Source organism: Neoarius graeffei, chromosome 7 (genome assembly GCF_027579695.1).
Source record: "Neoarius graeffei isolate fNeoGra1 chromosome 7, fNeoGra1.pri, whole genome shotgun sequence".
NCBI lineage: Eukaryota > Metazoa > Chordata > Actinopteri > Siluriformes > Ariidae > Neoarius > Neoarius graeffei.
The window spans coordinates 79,697,024-79,718,223 of record NC_083575.1 but is presented as its reverse complement, the minus strand read 5'-3'; the positions used below and the strand labels follow the sequence as shown (position 1 = coordinate 79,718,223).

The 21,200-nt window shown below is 43.6% G+C and overlaps 1 protein-coding gene across 2 annotated transcripts in view; it reads left to right on the top strand.

Annotated features, from left to right (window-relative positions):
• gstcd (glutathione S-transferase, C-terminal domain containing) overlaps positions 1-21,200 on the top strand; it is a 444,339-nt gene that overhangs the window by 384,806 nt on the left and 38,333 nt on the right. For both annotated transcript variants that reach the window (XM_060926471.1, XM_060926470.1), the window contains exons 9-10: positions 3,561-3,694; positions 20,611-20,641. In XM_060926471.1, coding sequence (XP_060782454.1) covers positions 3,561-3,694; positions 20,611-20,641 — 165 coding nt within the window. The remainder of the gene's footprint in view (positions 1-3,560; positions 3,695-20,610; positions 20,642-21,200) is intronic.

Genomic DNA, 21,200 nt, shown 5'->3' with positions numbered 1-21,200 from the left:
GAACAATGTTTTGATGGATTATATGGTGAAGCTGAAAAAGAGCTGGGCTTAGCTGTGCAATTGTATACTCACTGAGGCATATTAATAAAAAAAAATTCAAATAATTATCAGTATATTGTGCTTTATCAAACAGTTCACCTGAAAACTGTCCTATTAGCAGCAACGGTGGGAGAAAAAGTGTGAAATAGAAGCAAGATCTGCATCTCGGCCATGAGTTACGCTCTAATTTATGAAGTCAAGATGTGTAGTGATGGTCAGAGAGGTTGTATGTGTTGTATATTTCACAGTTATTCCACTAAATTGAGTCGTACATGAACTGATAGCTGATGAGATGCGTAGTGCCGAGTCAGCTGTAAGCCATGTACGATGAGATTGAGTGGAATAACTGTTTTATTCTATCCACATTCACTGGATTTTGAGAAACGGAGCATTTTTACCTCACCCGCTACGGAGTAAGCGGGGCGAGGTATTGTTTTCGGTCAGGTTTCTTTGAGTTTGTTTGTTTGTTTGTTTGTTTTTTGTTCACAACATTATGAGAAAACGGCTGGACCAATCTTCATGAAACTTTCAGGATAGATGGGCATTGGTTTCAAATAGAACCTCCAACATTTTGAGGGTCATCCGGTCAAGGTCATGGTGACCAAAAATTTCTTTTTTTTGCCATATCTTCCTTCATATTCATGATATTTACTTCAAACCAAATCCAAAAATGTTCATCTTTCAATCCTGCTTCCATTGATATGCTACATGATGGGGTATCTGTCATAGTTTTCTTAGCAGATGGGGGTCAAATGTCAGGGGTCAAGATCATGGGTTTTCAGAGGCTCATAACTGTGAAACGGTTCAAGATAGACAGATACTTAATATTATTGACATATAGAAAGTCATATATGGGCTCTCATTTGGCACCATGACCTTTGACCATGAGTGACCTTGAAAGGTTAAATTCAAGGTCACGGGTTTTCAGAGGCTCATTCATTTAAAATGGTTAATGATAGACAGGTGTTTACCATTATCAATATATAAGAAGGCCCATATGGGCTTTCAATTGCCAGCATGATCTTTGACCTTGAATGACTTTGAAATGTCAAACTCAAGGTCATGGATTTTCATAGGACTATAACCTGACAGCTGATGATTGAGAAATATTACCATTATCAACATATAGGTAGTCCCATATGGGCTTTCATTTAGCACCATGAATGTTGACCTTGAAATGTCAAACTGAAGGTCACGGATTCACCTTGTAAGGTCAATAGGCCAGACTGCCGGGCGAGGTTTGTTTTGCCTGGCAACACTTGTTTGGGGTTTTCTTTTTGAGTAGAGTTTTATTTTAGTTTTATTAAACCATATTCTTTTAGCCATTTCTGTTTCTTTTAAATACTTGATAACAAAACCGCCATTTTGTTTTTCTCTACTCACGGTATATGAGCTGATATCCTAGTAGTAGAGTAGCCCATCAGACCAAAGCGATTGCTCATATCCAGTGAATGTGGATAGAATAATTAAATAATATTGGCTGGTGTTGAGTGGTATATCAGATTATATTCCATTCAGCTATCATGATATTGAACAAGTCGAAGATGAGTAGCTGAATGCAGAGGTGCCAATCATTACGATTTCGCCGTAATCATTACGATTTTCAAAGTAAATTCTGCAATTACGATTTTGGCTCTAATTGTTCCGATATTGAGAGTTTCTTACATGGGTACATCATAGTTGACCGTTCCACAGGTGGCGCTTTTGCATTTTTTTTCCCAGAGTAGTATAATTTACAATTATTGGTCGAAAAACAAATCCACAATAACCATTGACCAATAGAATTCAATCTTACATGTCTAGCGTGAGTCTGGACACCATGCTGCTTGTTTATCAAGTCATGGGATTTCTTTTTCAGTTTTAATTTCTGAAGTGTAATTATGTCGAGTGAAAAGGATAGTAAACCTAAAGCCGGTAGACCAACAAAAACAGTTAACCAAAAGTTCCGTAAGGAGTACACTGATAAATTTAATTTCATCATCCCTTCTAAGAAGTCTGTTCACCACGCTTTCTGCTCGACATGTCAAGTAGACATATCTATATCCCATGGGGGTATGTGCGACATACGACGGCATGTTAATACCGAAGGACACAAGGGTAACGCCGAAACTCTTGAGAGCAATAAGAGAATATCGGATATTTTCATGAAGTCCAACAGTGACCTGGATGCCAAGGTGACAAAGGCAGAGGTTATGTTCACGAACTTCATTGTGGAACATAATCTGCCCATTGCCGTTGCAGACCACGCTGGACAACTTTTCAAGAACATGTTTTCTGATTCAGAGATCGCGAAAAAGGTCAGTTTATTATTCGATTTTTTCAATGATTAATTAGCAATTATTAGGATCAAGTAGAAGTGTCCGGGGTGGGAGATCTCATCAATTTGAACCATATTTTACACCCTCCAAATAGGCAAATACCCTGAATAATCATTTAAATAATTCAACAGTTTACTATTTTATTATGTCTGCTGTGAGTAAAATACTAATATAAAAAAAAAAAAACTGGCAAAAAATTAATCTGGCAGTCATTGCTTTCTTTAATTCATTTGTAATAATTGATCTGGAAAAGTAATCTCAGTAATTGTTTTTCAGTATGGATGTGCTCGAACCAAGACCCTTCTTTTATATTGTTTGTGTAAATGCATTGTTAAATTAGAATTACTTTATCCATACTGATACTACGTACTTTCATTGGTTACAATTGGTAGGTGTTGAATGTCTTGCAGAACAATTTTCTACAAATATATGGCCAAGGTTAAAATATGTATTTTTTTCAATTGTAAAGTGATGTTTTTTTTTTTTTGGGGGGGAGGGAACGATGGCTGTATAATGATGGCTGTATAATGATTTTAGATATAAAATTGTTGCAATCATTTGTAATGTGACATGTCAATAATATTGTTACTATAATTTTTGATACAGAAAAATAAAGATGATACTTCCTATTTTTTTCTAATACATAAAGTTATTAAGCAAATAATGTAATCCACACTCTCCGTTCGCGTTGTATCATTATGATATGGGATCACTAAAGGTTGGCACCTCTGTGAATGGAATATATCTGATATACCACAAAAAAGCCATTATTATTATTATACACACACTCTTCCTGTTTTTCGATGTCCCTTAGTATGTTTTTCTCTTGTAAACATGCGTGAAGAATATCTAATGAAGTTTTGGAAGCCTTTTAGGTGTTCAACGCATCGTTCTCTTTCCCAGCAAACAAAGAAATGCTTGTGCACATGCGCAGCAGAAAACTTTCTCATTGGATATTCGCATCAGCTCCGATGTGTGACATCATGTTGTCTTGACAACCATGCAATATCGTAAACCATATTCGACGCTCATTCTCCATTAGGTAGAGTGATGTAATACACATACTGTAGGATAAGCGATATGCTAACAATATTGCATGCTATCAAACCAAATGAATGAAACCCGCTAGAAGGGAATAGAACACGTTTTTATTCCATGGAAAAAGTGTCCTTTATGTATAATAATGTGTTTTCTGTAATGCAGGTGGCTCTACATGCATGTGGTGTGGCAACAGACATGGTTCTAGATCGCTGCGTTCAGGCCAGAGCCGGATTCGTGATCAGTCCATGCTGTTACGGCTTCATCCAGAATACACTCAAGTTCAGCTTCCCTAGGAGGTGCGTGTGTTTGTGTGTGTGTTTACATTTCTTGTTCTACCTCATATATGAAATGACTGTCGGGCCTTGTTCTTACATGTTATTAAATTTTATTTGATGTCCTGTCTTGCTCTTCCTTCCCTCCAGCGCTAAAGCATCAGCAGCAGCACGGTGTATCTGAATTCAAATCAATAAATAAATAAACAAACAACTGTCTCATTTGCTATGCATTCTGTCTTTGCCTTGGAGTGAAGTCAGTGTGTAGGCAGGGTAATCCTGTAATTTGATGCTATATGAAATTTTTCTCCAGAGGTCGCGAGTATCAGTATGCAAAGCCGAGCAGAGTTGTTTTGCCGTCATGCGTGAGCTGTTGCCATGGCACTGCCATGTTGACTGGGTTTCTGGCAGCAGTGTTTGTGTAACACGATGACTGACGTGGTGCCAGATTTTAGTCCATGCGGTTTGGGGTGTTTCCTTTTCACGCTAATGTGCGCTACTGAAAACAGAAACATGTCCAGAACTCGTGTAGCTGAATGACAGCTATAGAGTATCTCCTTCATAAATGTTTGAGGTGTTTCGTGGTGTGTGTCTGACAGTCGAATACTTCATGCAAAAACTTTCACTCTGCTAATATTGAAGGCATGCCAATAGGCGACAGAAAGATTGATGCATACTTTATTATTCCTGTAAACAAATTGTTGCAATCGTTGAAGGTGGGTGGAGCACAGAAGCACAGCAGGCCAGAACTGAGTTCTCAAACTCTTTTTTTATTTCTAGCTTTTCAGCTTTCAACATTCTCCCAGCTACACACACACTAGTGTTCTGGTTGGGGAGAGAGCTCCCTTTCTCTGCTCTCTCTCTCCTTTTAAAGGGCGCGGTCACTGGGGAAGACACACAAACACAGGTTAATTCACATCAGGTGCAGTGATTCTGCCACTTACCTTCCCTGACTCTGCCCTCCATTCACAGACCAATGCTTGACCACGCCCCCGCTGCCACATACCCCCACCGCCCGACTCAGGCCAGGGAGCCGTCCGGCTTGCAGCTGACTCCCCCTCCCCCCCCCCCTCCCCAATGGGAGAGGAAATCCGCCACGACCATCTGCGTCCCCGGCCTGTGGACCACCTCGAACTTAAACAGCTGGAGTGCCAGATACCAATGGGTGAGCCGCGCATTGACATCCTTCATGTGGTGGAGCCATTGCAGGGGTGCATGGTCTGAACAGAGGGTGAAAGGGCGCCCCAGCAGGTAGTAGCAGAGGGCAAGGACCGCCCACTTGATGGTGAGGCATTCCTTTTCTATGGTGCTGTATCAGCCCTCATGCACTGACAGCTTCTGGCTGATGTACAGCACTGGACGGTCCTCCACCTCCTGGGACAGAACAGCCCCCAGCCCTCTGTCTGACGTGTCCGTCTGCAAAACAAAGGGGAGAGAAAAGTCAGGGGAGTGTAACAGTGGCCCCCCACACAATGCAGCCTTTACCTCCGAGAAAGCCCACTGGCATTTCTCCGTCCACTGGACCGGATCTGGTGCCCCCTTTTTAGTGAGATCAGTCAGTGGGCTGGTGACATCCGAATAATTAGGTATAAACCTACGATAGTAGCCAGCCAGCCCCAGGAACTGTCTCACCCCCTTTTTGGTCTTGGGCCTTGGGCAGGCCGCAATCGCTGCTGTCTTATTAATTTGGGTATGCACCTGCCCATTGCCCAAGTGGAAGCCCAGATACCGTACTTCCACCCGCCCAATCGCACACTTCTTCGGGTTGGCTGTGAGACCCTCTTGCCTCAGCGACCTAAGGACGGCCCTTAGGTGGCCTAAGTGCCGCGGCCAGTCATTACTATGAATAATGATGTCGTCCAAGTATGCAGCCGCATAGGTGGCGTAGGGGCGGAAGACCCTATCCATAAGCCGCTGGAACGTAGCGGGCGCCCCAAACAGCCCAAAAGGAAGTGTGACGAACTGGTGTAAGCCAAACAGTGTGGAAAAGGCTGTTTTCTCTCGGGATAGTGGAGTCAGGGGGATCTGCCAATATCCCTTTGTCAAATCCAGTGTCGAATAAAAATGAGCCGTGCCTAGTCGATCGAGCAACTCGTCAATATGAGGCATTGGGTATGCATTGAATTTAGACACCGCGTTGACTTTTCTATAGTCCACACAGAACCGGACCGACCCGTCGGCCTTGGGAACCAAGACCACCAGGCTGCTTCAGTCACTGTGGGACTCCTCGACGATGCCCATTTTGAGCATGGCCTCGAGTTCTTCCCGAACCACCTTTTTTTTGTGTTTGGGTAGTCTGTAAGGGTGGCTGCGCACTACTACTCCCGGGGGCGTCTCAATGTGGTGTTCTATGAGGTGGGTACGTCCGGGCAGGGGCGAGAACACGTCAGAAAATTCTATCTGCAACTGGGCGACCTCTGTGAGTTGGGTCGGGGAGAGGTGGTCTCCACAGGGGACCGGAGCGGTGGGTGATGTCAATTTTCCTTTGTGAACCTTCGGCCCCAGCTCCGCCTTCTCTGGAACCACCGACACCAACGCCACGGGGACCTCCTCATTCCAAAGTTTTAACAGGTTGAGGTGGTAAATCTGTAATGCCCCACCCCTGTCCGTTCACCTCACCTCATAGTCAACGTCCCTGACTCGCCGTGTGACCTCAAAGGGTCCTTGCCACCTAGCGATCAATTTGGAGCTCGACGTGGGCAACAACACGAGTACTTTATCTCCCGGTGTGAATTCCCAAAGGCACGTGCCCCTGTCGTACAGACGGACTTGACGTTCTTGGGCCTGCCGCAAATTCTCCAGGGTTAGGTGCATGAGTGTGTGGAGTTTGGCGCGCAGGTCAATAATATATTGAATTTCATTTTTGCTTGTTGAAGGTCCCTCCTCCCAGTTTTCATGTAGCACATCTACAACCCCGATTCCAAAAAAGTTGGGACAAAGTACAAATTGTAAATAAAAATGGAATGCAATGATGTGGAAGTTTCAAAATTCCATATTTTATTCAGAATAGAACATAGATGACATATCAAATGTTTAAACTGAGAAAATGTATCATTTAAAGAGGAAAAATTAGGTGATTTTAAATTTCATGACAACAACACATCTCAAAAAAGTTGGGACAAGGCCATGTTTACCACTGTGAGACATCCCCTTTTCTCTTTACAACAGTCTGTAAACGTCTGGGGACTGAGGAGACAAGTTGCTCAAGTTTAGGGATAGGAATGTTAACCCATTCTTGTCTAATGTAGGATTCTAGTTGCTCAACTGTCTTAGGTCTTTTTTGTCATATCTTCCGTTTTATGATGCGCCAAATGTTTTCTATGGGTGAAAGATCTGGACTGCAGGCTGGCCAGTTCAGTACCCGGACCCTTCTTCTACGCAGCCATGATGCTGTAATTGATGCAGTATGTGGTTTGGCATTGTCATGTTGGAAAATGCAAGGTCTTCCCTGAAAGAGACGTCGTCTGGATGGGAGCATATGTTGCACTAGAACCTGGATATACTTTTCAGCATTGATGGTGTCTTTCCAGATGTGTAAGCTGCCCATGCCACACGCACTAATGCAACCCCATACCATCAGAGATGCAGGCTTCTGAACTGAGCGCTGATAACAACTCGGGTCGTCCTTCTCCTCTTTAGTCCGAATGACACGGCGTCCCTGATTTCCATAAAGAACTTCAAATTTTGATTCGTCTGACCACAGAACAGTTTTCCACTTTGCCACAGTCCATTTTAAATGAGCCTTGGCCCAAAGAAGACGTCTGCGCTTCTGGATCATGTTTAGATACGGCTTCTTCTTTGAACTATAGAGTTTTAGCTAGCAACTGCAGATGGCACGGTGAATTGTGTTCACAGATAATGTTCTCTGGAAATACTCCTGAGCCCATTTTGTGATTTCCAATACAGAAGCATGCCTGTATGTGATGCAGTGCCGTCTAAGGGCCCGAAGATCACGGGCACCCAGTATGGTTTTCCGGCCTTGACCCTTATGCACAGAGATTCTTCCAGATTCTCTGAATCTTTTGATGATATTATGCACTGTAGATGATGATATGTTCAAACTCTTTGCAATTTTACACTGTCGAACTCCTTTCTGATATTGCTCCACTATTTGTCGGCGTAGAATTAGGGGGATTGGTGATCCTCTTCCCATCTTTACTTCTGAGAGCCGCTGCCACTCCAAGATGCTCTTTTTATACCCAGTCATGTTAATGACCTATTGCCAATTGACCTAATGAGTTGCAATTTGGTCCTGCAGCTGTTCCTTTTTTGTACCTTTAACTTTTCCAGTCTCTTATTGCCCCTGTCCCAACTTTTTTGAGATGTGTTGCTGTCATGAAATTTCAAATGAGCCAATATTTGGCATGTCATTTCAAAATGTCTCACTTTTGACATTTGATATGTTGTCTATGTTCTATTGTGAATACAATATCAGTTTTTGAGATTTGTAAATTATTGCATTCCGTTTTTATTTACAATTTGTACGTTGTCCCAACTTTTTTGGAATCGGGGTTGTAGAATGCCACGCGGCTTACGCCCGTATAATAATTCGAACGGGGAGAACCCCGTGGAGGCTTTTGGGACCTCTCGTACTGCGAATAACAGGGGCTCGAGCCATTTATCCCAGTTGTGTGCATCTTCGCTTACAAATTTCCGAATTATGTTCTTGAGGGTGCGATTGAACCATTCAACTAAGCCATCCATTTGTGGGTGATAAACGCTGGTGTGGATAGGCTTAATTCCCAGTAGCCCATACAGTTCGCGCAGTGTGCATGACATAAACGTAGTGCCTTGATCAGTCAGAATCTCCTTGGGGATTCCGACTTGGGAGATGACGCGGAAGAGAGCTTCTGTAATTCTGCGTGCTGAGATATTGTGGCGAGGCACTGCTTCCCGATATCGCGTTGCATAGTCCACCAGAACTAAAATAAAGCGATATCCTTGTGTTGACCGATCTAATGGCCCGACGAGATCCATCCCAATTCTTTCGAATGGGGCCTCGATTAATGGCAGAGGGCTCAAAGGCGCTTTTGAAATGGCCACGGGATTTACTAACTGGCATTCGCGGCACGCTGTACACCACCTATGGACATCGCTGCGAATCCCTGGCCAATAGAACCGGGCCATTATTCGGGCTAGTGTCTTATCCTGCACCAAGTGTCCAGCCATGGGATTAAAGTGACCTGCCTGGAATATAAATTCCCAGCGGCTCTTTGGGATTAAAAGCTTTGTTATTTGTTCCTTAGTCTGAGTGTCCTGCATCACTCGGTATAATCTATCCTTAATAAGGGAAAAATAGGGGAAGGACGGTGTGGCATTTGGCTGGAGAGTTTGACCATCGATTCCTCTTACTTGGTCAAACGCATGCCGCAGAGTCCCATCTCGCGACTGCTCTAATGGGAAATCCGTGAGGGATTCCCCGAGAGAGGGAGGAGGAGCATGCTGCTCCTCACTGTGACACGGTGATGACATAGACGGCTCTGTGACAGCTGCTCCCGCCAATGCCACTCCGGGACCTCCCCCCGCTGAACTATGGCAGGCCCCACTCTTCAGTAAATGCGTCATTAATTCCCGAAATCCCGGCCAATCAGTCCCCAAAATTATAGAGTGGGTAAGGCGAGGATTAACTGCCGCCTTTACTCTAAATTTTTCCCCTCGAAATAGAATGTGGACCGACACTAAAGGGTAGTTGTGAACATCCCCATGCACACACAACACCTTCACCAATTGTGCTCTCCCCAATGCCTCGTCTTACACCAGGCTTTGGCAGATTGAGGTTTGATTACAGCCGGAGTCCACCAAAGCCTGATACGTATCCCCTTGGATACTCACCGGTATGCGATATGCTCCGGCCCAATTGAGGGCGGTCCCTGGCACATCGGGGATCCGGACCACCGCGCCCACCTCCATCGCCGAGCACTGATGCTGGAGGTGCCCCCGCTCCCCGCAGCGCCAGCATACCGACCCAGACTCTCCCTCTGCACCGGTGTTTCAGAGCTCACTCACCTGAGGGGGGACACAGACACGGAAGTAGGAAATGGTAGGGCACCGCAGGTGCGGCGGGCCGGGTGTGAGGGAGCCGGCCCCCACCTCCGCAGTGAGGGAATGGGGCGAGGACGAGGAACAGAAGGAGGGAGAGGGGGAGAAAGGAGGGGAGAAGAGGAGACACACTGTCCTGCCGTCGGAACAGCCACCACATGGTCCTCCGCCAACACAATGGCCTGATCCAGCGACGCCGGGCGATGGCACTGGACCCACTTCGCTGTTCCTTCCAGAAGTCGGGCGATGAATTGTTCCAGCACCACCAGATCGATAATTCCCTCGGCATCGTGGTTGTTGGCCCTCAGCCACTGCCGGCAGGCGTCCCGGAGTTGCTGGCCAAAAGCGAACGGCCGGCCGACCCCTTCCAGGCGCAGCGTGCGGAAGCGCTGCCGTTGCTGCTCCGGGGTGCGCCCCACACGTTGGAGGACGGCCCTGCGGAGGTCGGTATAGACCAGCCGGCTGTCAGCGGGGAGCTGTAGCACGGCCAGCTGCGCCTCACCCGTTAGCAGGGGAAGGAGGCACGGCACGCGCTGTTCCACTGGCCAACCCCACGCCTCTGCTGCCTGCTCAAAAAGGGGGAGGAAGGCTTCGGGGTCGTCCTGCGGACCCATCTTCATTAGGGTGAGGTGGGGAGGGTTCGCGGCGGTGGTGATGGTGGACCCCGCCGACGCAAGGAGGTGCCGGAACGCCTGACGATCTTCCTGTTGCGCCAGCACCAGGGCTTCGAACCGTTGTTCCTGCTCCTTCCGGAGGGCGATCAGCATCTGGTGCTGGCTCTGTTGGGCCGTGGCAAGGGCATGGACCAGGTCCTTGAAGGGGGAGGACTCCATGGGGCTGTTCTCTTCTGTACTCCATCCCGGGTTTCAGCACCACTGTTTTAATTGTTGAAGGTGGGTGGAGCACAGAAGCACAGCAGGCCAGAACTGAGTTCTCAGACTCTTTTTATTTCTAGCTTTTCAGCTTTCAACATTCTCCCAGCCACACACACACTAGTGTTCTGGTTGGGGAAAGAGCTCCCTTTCTCTGCTCTCTCTCTCCTTTTAAAGGGCGTGGTCACTGGGGAAGACACACAAATGCAGGTTAATTCACATCAGGTGCAGTGATTCTGCCACTTACCTTCCCTGACTCCGCCCTCCATTCACAGACCGCCGCTTGACCACGCCCCCGCTGCCACACAAATGTAGTTTGTTATCCCAGCCAGTCATACAGATCAAGATATATAAACACAAGAAAATACTTCAGTATAGGACAGGGATAATCAACAAAAATTTATGAAGGTCTGGTTACTAGGGCTGCAACAATTCACTAAGACACCGATTCAATTCATGATTCAGAACCTTCAATTTGATTCATTTTGATTCGATTCTGCAACTAAATATAAAGGACAAACAAACCTCAAATTTTAAACTTTAATTAATAAAATCCCATTGAAACTTGTCTGGAAAGATGAAAACTTTCAAAATGCTGACAAGGGAACAGGATATGTAAGTGTAAAATGCTTAAAACAAAACAAAAAATATAAAATAAGGATGTTTTGGCAACTTGAATTGATGAATTCCTGAGCATTTGCTGAAATGTGTCCTACTAGGAATGGAATATCTTGGCTCAAGGACATTTTATCATGTTTTTAAATCCATCAAACTGTACGGTAGAGTATGGCCGCATATCATAAGCGAGGTAGCCACCAATAGCCTTCAAAATCGCTTTATTTCTAGTTTCATTCAGTTTTGGTCTGTTGACAACATCGGTCAGTTTTAACTGTCCCCGTGTACCTGGTTTTACTACTTTCGTAACACTTTCAGTTTTCAGTTACTTCGCTTACATCCATGTTGTGTTTTTGCTTTAAATGATTTTTGTAGTTGACCCTCCCTTATACTTCACGTCAAAATGTGTGGCTCGTTGCAGTGTACTTCGTGTCTTCTCGAAACCCAAAACGTAGCCAAACTTTTGATTTAAATAAGACGAAGGATCTTTAAGCTTGGCTTCAGCCATTTTGGTGCCCAGCAATGGTGTTGCCATGTAAAGTGTCAGCTACTCTGATTGGACAAGAGCAAGTACCCAAACCAATCAAATTACACATTTTATTTAGAAGCAAAGCTGTGCTCTATTCCGGCCGATTGCTTTCTCGCATCGATTTAACAATGTATGTGTAATGGTTACGCGGTAAAAATGCATTTATCAATCAGTAAAAATTGAAATAAAAAATGTTGCCGAATCGAACCAAAAATGCAGCTACATAGATCAATAATCGGTACGGCAGGTATGAAGTCGATTTTCAGTGCACTGTGGTGAATCGTTGCAGCCCTACTGGTTACATCATATTTCTTGCTTACAAAGGTCCGGAGAAGCAACGAACACGATTGGATATTAACAACAAATACCTGCATTAATGTGAACAATTTAGCTGAAGGCAGCTCATCAGGTCAGAAACTACGCTGCAAAAAATGATATCTTAGCAAGTGAAAATATCTTGAAAATAGTTGAAACGATCTAGCATTTCCTATTAGAAGAATACAAGACACCAATTCTGAGATTGTTCAACCTAGTTCTAGATTGTAACCAACTTATTCCAAGATGTCTTGTCAAGTAAAATTATCTGTCCATGCAGCAAGATAATTTCACTAGTATTAAGGAATTTTTTCCTCAAATTCAGTTTTTGGTGTGGTTAGTGAGCTGACAGTATGACTTGTTGAAAAAATGACAATGAAAATTTAATGGTTAAACACAAATGGACAGAGAATGATATTTATTAATGTTTTCAAGTTGAAAACAGAAATCTTGTCTGTTCAGAGTCCTTGGGGACGGTCAAAGGTTAGTGTGTCTTATAGCCACAGACTAATCTATAAAGGTTAAGCAGTAAACATCAATTTGATCTGCAACAGAGGATCTGCTCCAGGTTGGGAAGCCACTCTGGTTCATGCTTAGAAAACTCGAGTTGCTGAAGTGCAGCCAGTTTTTAGCGGAGCTCCTGCACGAGCCGAAGGCCCACGCGAGTGGAGCCCCATAGGCAAAGAGTGTGGATACATAAAGAAACCCATTGAGTTGTTTTCTGATGGTTTCGGTCCTGTGCGTGCGTGCCTGCCACCACAGGAAACCCAACAACTAGTGAAGTGAGTAGTGAAGTGTGAAGTAGAGTAACAGTCAGGACAGTATAGTAGTGAGTAACTTGTCGCTGTTGTCACCCGATGTTTTGTACAACGTAAGGAAACAGTATAGTAACTATAACGGTAAAGAAATCAAACAAAAGAGGCTGGCTATGATATAAGAAAATTCTACAACCCAGAAACAGATGGGAGCTCCACTTTTAGGCAGTGCCTAAATCTATATATTATAACCGGCTAGTGGCCTAGTGGTTAGCGTGTCCACCTCTCGATCAGGAGATCGCAAGTTCTACTCATGGTCGGGTCATACCAAAGACCATCATAAAAATGGTACCTACTGCCGTCTGGCAAGGCACGCTGCAATACAGATGCGAGTGGGGAGTCAAACTCTCGCGGTTACCAGAGGACTAGACCCCCACTGTAACCCTAGCTATGTAATAGGCGAGAGGCCAAGGGCTACGGAAACAGAGTTTGTCGCCGCCACATGGCATGGGAAGGACTTTGATTTTGAAATCTATATATTATCCCTTGCTGGCTGAAAGGCCTGAAGGGGAATTATGTCATGGCGATGTCCGTCTGTCTGTCCCGGGAAGGGTGCTCACCTTCTGAAATGAACTCCTCTCACAATTTTTAGAGGAATTTCACGAAAATTGGCAAAAGACTTTGCTATATGTTGGTACTATGCATATTGTTATTTTGTTCAATTCAGTTTTTTTTGTTTGTTTTTTTTTAAACCAGAGTTAGGGGTCTTGATTACCAAACTTGTACTTTGACAATTTCATGAAAGTGTCCTCGTCTTCTGAAATCAACTCCTCTCAGTTTTTTCCAGGAATTTTCTGAAACTTTGCAAAAGGCTTTGCTATATGTCAGTAATGCACATATTACAGTTTCATTCAGTTCGGTCACATTTTACCAGAGTTATGGCCCTTGATTACCAAACTTGTACTTCAACAATTTCACAAGGGTGTATTAAGCACTTATAGCATAGATATAGTTGCTGGAGGGGGATATTGTGCTCTCTGAGCACTCTTGTTGGTTTTTTTTTTCGTTTTTTTTTTATTTAAAAAAAGGAATATTTAAGTTGATAAAGAACAGGACAACAGTGTCAACTTTTCCACATGCTGACACAGTTCCCTGAGGTCCTAATCTGATTTTATTGAGTTCCTGTTCCTTTAAATGATAGTGAGCCACGACCCCCCCCCTTCCGCCGGCCAATCAAGAATATTCATTTGCAAAGGCAGTTGTCAAGCCATGAGTGGAGATACCCAGATGAGGGGGCGGGATCATTCTAATGAGCTCCGCTTCTGACATGTAAAGAAAAGCCAAATCTGAACGGCTTGTTGAAGCTCATGCTTCCAGTTTGCCTACCGGCCAAACTGATCCACTGAAGATGCCATCTCCTCCGCTCTTCACCTGAGCCTTGCACACCTGGAGGAGAAGAACACTCGTGCGGATGCTGTTCCTGGACTTCAGTTCAGCGTTTAATATTATCATTCTACAGCATCTGGTGAACAAACTGGGTCCCCTGGGCTTCAGCACCCCCCTGTGCAACTGGCTGCTAGACTTCCTCGCCGAAAGATCACAGTCAGTGCAGGTCAGATAGAACACCTCTAGTGTCCTCACCCTCAGCACAGGCTCCCCTCAGGGCTGTGTCCTGAGCCCTCTGCTGTTCACTCTGATGACACACGACTGTGTCCCCAGGGCTGCCAGCAACCACATTGTGAAGTTTGCGGACAACACAACAGTGATGGGCCTCATCAGGGACGACAACTACCTGGCCTACAGAGAGGAGGTGGAGCAGTTGGTGGGCTGGTACAGGGAAAACAACCTGATCCTGAACGTGGACAAAACTAAAGAGATCATTGTTGACTTCAGGAAAAAACAGCCCAGCCACGCTCCACTTCTCATCAACAGCATAACTGTGGAGGTGGTCAATAGCACCAACTACCTGGTCTGTGAACACTGCATCACTGGTCAAGAAGGCGCAGAAGTGTCTGCACTTCCTGCATAGGATGAGGAGAGCCCACCTGCCCCCTCCCATCCTCACTACATTCTACAGAAGCACCATAGACAGTGTTCTAACCAGCTGCATCTCTGTGCGGTGTGGAGGCTGCAGTGCTTCTGACTGGAAGAATGTGAGGAGAGTGGTGAGGACAGCAGAGAAAATAATTGGGACCTCTCTTCCCTCCATTCAGGACATTGCACCAAGGCGTTGCATGTCTCGAGCCAGAAACATCATCAGTGACCCCTCACACCCTCATTATGGACTTTTCTCCCCTCTGGCCTCTGGAAAGAGGTTCCACAGCATTCGGTGCAGGACCACCAGGTTCTGTAACAGCTTTTTCCCCCAGATCACCAGACTGCTGAACTCCAAACCCAAACTCTAAACTTCTATTTATAACTTGAACATTTCCTAATTCCACAGGTCACTTTATACTATTGCATTTTATAATATTTTTGCTGCTGCATAATTTAATTTAATACACTTCATATTTATTTCTGTGCTGAGCCAAATTGCAATGAAATTTCATTCCGTGTACACTTGTTGCATACTGAATGACAGTAAAGGTTGTCTAAGTCTGAAATATGCAGTCCAGAAGAAACTGTGTCTTATTTCAGTTTGTAGGCTTCAGATACCCAAATGTATGTGTACAAGCTGTGAAAAAGTTTCATAGTACAATGCAACCCTGATATAACAAACTTTTGCAAACAGAGTTCGTGTCCCCTGCCTTTAATGACAATGAGTCAGAGTCAAAAAAATAAAAAAAATCATCACTGAGCCATGCATTCCTCTTCCCACTAGAGATGAAAAATAAGTAATCAAGTCTGCAGTCAAGTTAACAATACATATTAATGCAATAAAACAAAGGCTTAACGAGCTTTGCTTAGGTGTCAGTCAATAGCAGTTATCAAGAATGGTAGTCACTGACTTCAAAAAAAATCTCTTAAAAGGACTTTATATTATGCACTAAAAGCAGTTTGACTCGAGTCTTTACTCCATAAGCACTGTTGTCATGGCTACTCGTAAGCCTAAAATGCTCTCCGTCTGTCAGAAAATGCAGGTGATAAATGGATGTAATCACTGGAAGAGTTTTATTTAAAAACACACTGGCAAACAGATTCAAATCAGTGATCAAAAATCAGAATCAAGGCACAGACAGGATATCAAAGGCCGAGACAAAGGGAAAAATCCAAAACAGAGTCTATCCCATCCATCCATTATCCGTAACTGCTTATCCTGTGCAGGGTCGCAGGCAAGCTGGATCCTGTCCCAGCTGACTATGGGTGAGAGGCGGGGTACACCCTGGACAAGTTGCCAGATCATTGCAGGGCTGACACATAGAGACAAACAACCATTCACACCTACAGTCAATTTAGAGCCACCAATTAGCCTAACCTGCATGTCTTTGGACTGTTGGGGGAAACTAGAGGAGGAAACCCACACAGACACACGGAGAACATGCAAACTCCACACAGAAAGGCCCCCGTCGGCCACTGTGCTTGAACCCAGAACCTTCTTGCGGTGAGGTGACGGTGCTAACCAGTACACCACCGTGCCGCCCAAAACAGAGTCAGAAACCAGAATATCAACACAGTGCTACAAAGCACTTAGTAACATGAGACACTAGGTACAGGGCATATACTTCGCAAAGTTTGTGTGTAGTGAGAGTCGTTATAAGCGTGCGCTGTGATTGCGCTCTAATCTGGAACAGGTGCATGATAATTAGGCCTAGTGGCACTGTGTTGTATATGTTACAGGCCAGAATTGTAGGTCAAGTGGAATTTTTCAACCTAGATTAGAATTTTTAACCCAGGTCATAATTTGCTACTTGTATTAAGGAGACTTACTATATCTAGGGTTAGGATTTGGGAAGACTTTGTGTTTTATAATAAAACATAAAGTCCCTTGGGGTTCGGTTTAGGGTTAGCATTGGGGAAGACTTTGTATTTTAAACTACTTGATGTAAGAAGACTGGACTGATTAATAAATTCAAAATATATATCACTCCTTCCATCGCAATTGTCGCTGGTCTAGTGGTTAAGGTGTTGGGTTAAGAATCAGAAGGTTTCGAGTCCGAATCCTGGTTAAATATGAAAAAGATATGTTTTAAATGCTAATTAGGTAGACAGAAAGACAAGAGGAAATACTAAGTAGGTGTAGACAGAGGGGAAGTGGATGGAAGAAAGAGAGACAAAAGAAGTGATGGAAAAATTCCTTTTAAGAATCTTAGATAATCCAAAAGTTTACATAGGTTGGAAATTATCAACTAGGTTAAAAATTTTAACCCAGTTAAAAAAAAAATCATGTAGGTTGAAATTTTTTGACCTGTAGCATGTATGTAAGTAGCAGTTCAAGGTGCACTGCTGTTTGCAGACCTGACATCATCGAAGACAAACTTCATATCTTGGACCGTTTAAAGCGTAGTGAGAAAGCAATGAATGTGTTTAAAGAATATGGTATCGTAAAAAAATTCAATTTCAACTTTTCAGGCAAAAGAGAAAGCGCTCTGAGACTTTGTCCATAACTGCAATCAACATGATGGGTTGAAAAGAAAGATGATGTGGCAAGCAAACAACAGCAAGTGTGACTTATTTCCTTGAATTAAGAGTGCCTAATTTCCTTTACTTCGTAAATACATAAGTGAATTAAGCATAAATATAAATTAAAACACAGTTTGTCTTGTCTTACATAAGAGTAAGTGTTTGGTGTAACAATTGAACTTTTCGGTATAACAAACTATTTGGATGTCCACCAAGGAGTTTATTATAGCGGGGTTGTAGTGTATGTTTCCTTAAAGGATATCACTAGACAGACCAACTAAATAACATTTTATAGCTCAGAGATATCCATAAGTGCCAGCGACCAATGGTTTTCTGCGCTGGCTACTCAATCCCAGAAAAAAAAAAACTTGCCTTTCAATGTTCAAGTGATTTATATTGTCTCCACTGCCCATAATTTGCTGCAAATCCAATTATTTCACCAAGAAATTGTCTTCGATTCAGGTCTAGCATGACCAGAACTGATGCCATAGTTGTTGATCGATTCTCGCGCTCTGATTGGCTGAGCCAGACCACGTGACCATGCCGTAGCAGAGGGTAAAGACGCAGTTGGTGGTTGTTGCAGACAATTTCACTCAGTTTTCACAAAATGCCACCGAAGAAGAAACTAAAACCTTCCGTGGGCCAAATAAACAAAGTCTATGTTTTCTGCAGGTTTGTACATATGAAAATATTAATTATGATTTATATCTAAGAATTGTTATTTTCATATCCAGAAGCTACCCGGAGTGCCAAAGTTCCCATAGAGATGTCTGGTCCCTTAGCTAAGGTTTCATACTTGTACAGTAAAGTGCAAATAACTCACTGTGTACAAATTTATGCTGAAAGTAAAACTATACAATACACAAAACCACACCAGAAGCACATCAAGTACATTACACATGCACCAGATAAGCTCACCATGTAGTTATGTTACCGAGCCAGGAAGCATACTACAGAGGGGAACTGGGGAAGCCAAGCACACACACATCTGGAGGGAAATTTCAGACGTATTTCGCAAGTATTTTACAGGGAAGTGGTTAGTAATTTATTAGCTGAGAATGCACCAGAAGGCGTGTAAATTTCAACATTTTCTGTAAAATTCTCTGGAAAATTCCAGAGTCGCCTACTGCTTTTTTTAGCCAGCGACTTCAGATTTTCTGGAGAACCCTGATGCTTTAAGTTTTCAACTTGGACTGTTTAGCAAGATTCGTGTGAAGGGCAGGAGACTGAATGTATTTGTTTGAGATGTTAAATAGATGGGTGAGCATGATCAACATGGTGCAAAGTCATTTTTTGTCCCTCGATGAATCTTTGAAGAGCAAAGATTTGGAAAGGCTAGACATAGAAGCAGGCAAGACATGAAAGAGGTCTTTATCATTAAAGACAGGAATGGCAACGTTTTGGTTGAAGAGAATGAGATTAAGAACAGATGGAGAGAATATTATAACAACCTGCTCAACATCGAAAATGAAAAGGATGTACTACCAGTTATACAGCCTATCGAGGGACCAGAACCACTAGTTACAGAGGAAGAAGTTAAAAGGTCAATCAGTGGTATGAAAAACAACAAGGGAAGTGGACCATCTGGAATACCGCTAGATATCATCAAGGCGCTAGGAGATGAAGGCATTAAATGGATAACAACAATCGTACAGGATATATGGTATCATAAACTCATTGATAAACTCATTGAGCACATACTGAAGATCTTAGAAGGCTTTGTGGAAGAGAGACTGAGAAAGACCATCACCATAAATAACAACCAGTTTGGATTTATGCCTGGAAAAGGGACAGTTGATGCCAGAGTCATCATGAGGCAGATGTAAGACCTTGGAAGGCAACCAGATGAAGTACTGGACATTTTTAGACTTGGAGAAGGCCTTCAATAGAGTTCTGCATGATGTGGTCTATTTGAGCTTGAGGAGAAAAGGTGTCACTGAGGAGCTCCTAGACAGAGCGATGTACACCGACATGAAGACTTCTATGAGGTGTAAATCTGGAGTGTCGGCTCAGTTTGAGGCGAGAGTCGGAGTACACCAAGGATCACGTCTCAGCCCACTGCTTTTCATCACTGTGCTGGATGCCTTCACGCAGGACATCAGAAGAGAGCTGCCTTGGGATATCTTTTATGCGGATGACCTAGTCATAATGATGACATCTGTGGTTGAGCTCCAGCAGAGGTTGCTAGACTATCAGAACAGCCTTGAGAGCATAGGTCTGAGAGTGAATGCAAAGAAAATGGAAGTGTGCCAAAGAGGACACCAGCTGAAACAAGTGACAGAGTTCAAGTACCTGGGCTCAGCTATAGAGGACACAGGTTCCATCTCCAGGGAAGTTCAACTCGGAGTACGAGCAGCTTGGGTCAAGTGGAGAGAGATCACACCAATCATCTGCGATAAGAAGATACCTCTCTAATTAAAAGTAAAATGATACAAGACAGTTATCAGACCTGTGATGATGTATGGAGCTGAGACTTGGGCTCTTAAGAAGAGTGAAGACATGTTGGAAAGAACAGAGATGAGAATGCTGTGTTGGATTTTGGGTGTAACCCTACAAGACCAGCTGAGAAGTGAACAGATACGAAAACAGCTTGGAGTAGCATGCATCAATGAGAAAGTTAAAGAATCAAGACTTGGGTGGTATGAGCATGTCAAGAGGAGCAAGGATTATATCAGGACTGTCTTAGAGAGGCCAGTAGTGGGTGGACGAAGTCAAGGAAGGCAGAAGCTCAGGTGGAGTGACTGTGTGAAGAGGGGCACGCAAGACACACATGATAGAAAGAGGTGGTGTACACTGACCAGAGTGGCTGACCCCCATGGAGACCAACAACCTGAAGGAGAGGATGTTGGTGGGCAGCCATTGAGATACTGTCTAACCGCTGTATCGGGGAAAAATGACAAATGATGAGAGAGAGAATCTTTGGGGAGCATTTTTTTTCCCCCAAGAGTTGTATTCCTTAGCACTTCAAGATAGACGGTTCCTTTTATAAATAAAGTGTATTTTTCCCCCATTGTTACTTATTTTCATTATTTTCTCGAATCAAGGCTTTGTGTGTTTATATTCAGTACAGTAAATTCACTCACTCAATTAAATTTTGGGTTAGTTCATAAAATTTCCATGATTTTTTTAAAACCCCAACAACTAGTGTTAACTACAAATCAATCATTGTTTGTCTTTCACTTATTTTTTTTTTTTATTTAATTTACACCTTGGTTTTTAGGTGTCATTAATCCTCCTTTCTTTCCTTGTTCACAGTAAGAAGTTTGCAGATGCGTTGATGTATAAGGTAAGTGTGAAGGTGTTCGACATTTCTTTTGCTGTTCCCCTCTGCTTACCTGTGTGTAGGCGATATCTGTCTCTCTCCCTTTAGTTTATTCTGCCTTAACACTCTACATTGATGTAAAGGGATGTACCTTCTCAGGGGCGCAGATAGGATTTTTGAACTGGGGGGGACTGAGCTGTCAGCAAATGATTCCATTTTGTGTATATATGTATATGTGCGTGTATGTATGTGTATATATATACACACACACACACAACCGTTCAAAAGTTTGGGGTCACTTTGAAATGTCCTTATTTTTGAAAGAAAAGCACTGTTCTTTTCAATGAAGATCACTTTAAACTAATCAGAAATCCACTCTATACATTGCTAATGTGGTAAATGACTATTCTAGCTGCAAATGTCTGGTTTTTGGTGCAATATCTCCATAGGTGTATAGAGGCCCATTTCCAGCAACTATCACTCCAGTGTTGTAATGGTACAGTGTGTTTGCTCATTGCTTCAGAAGGCTAATGGATGATTAGAAAACCCTTGTACAATCATGTTAGCACAGCTGAAAATAGTT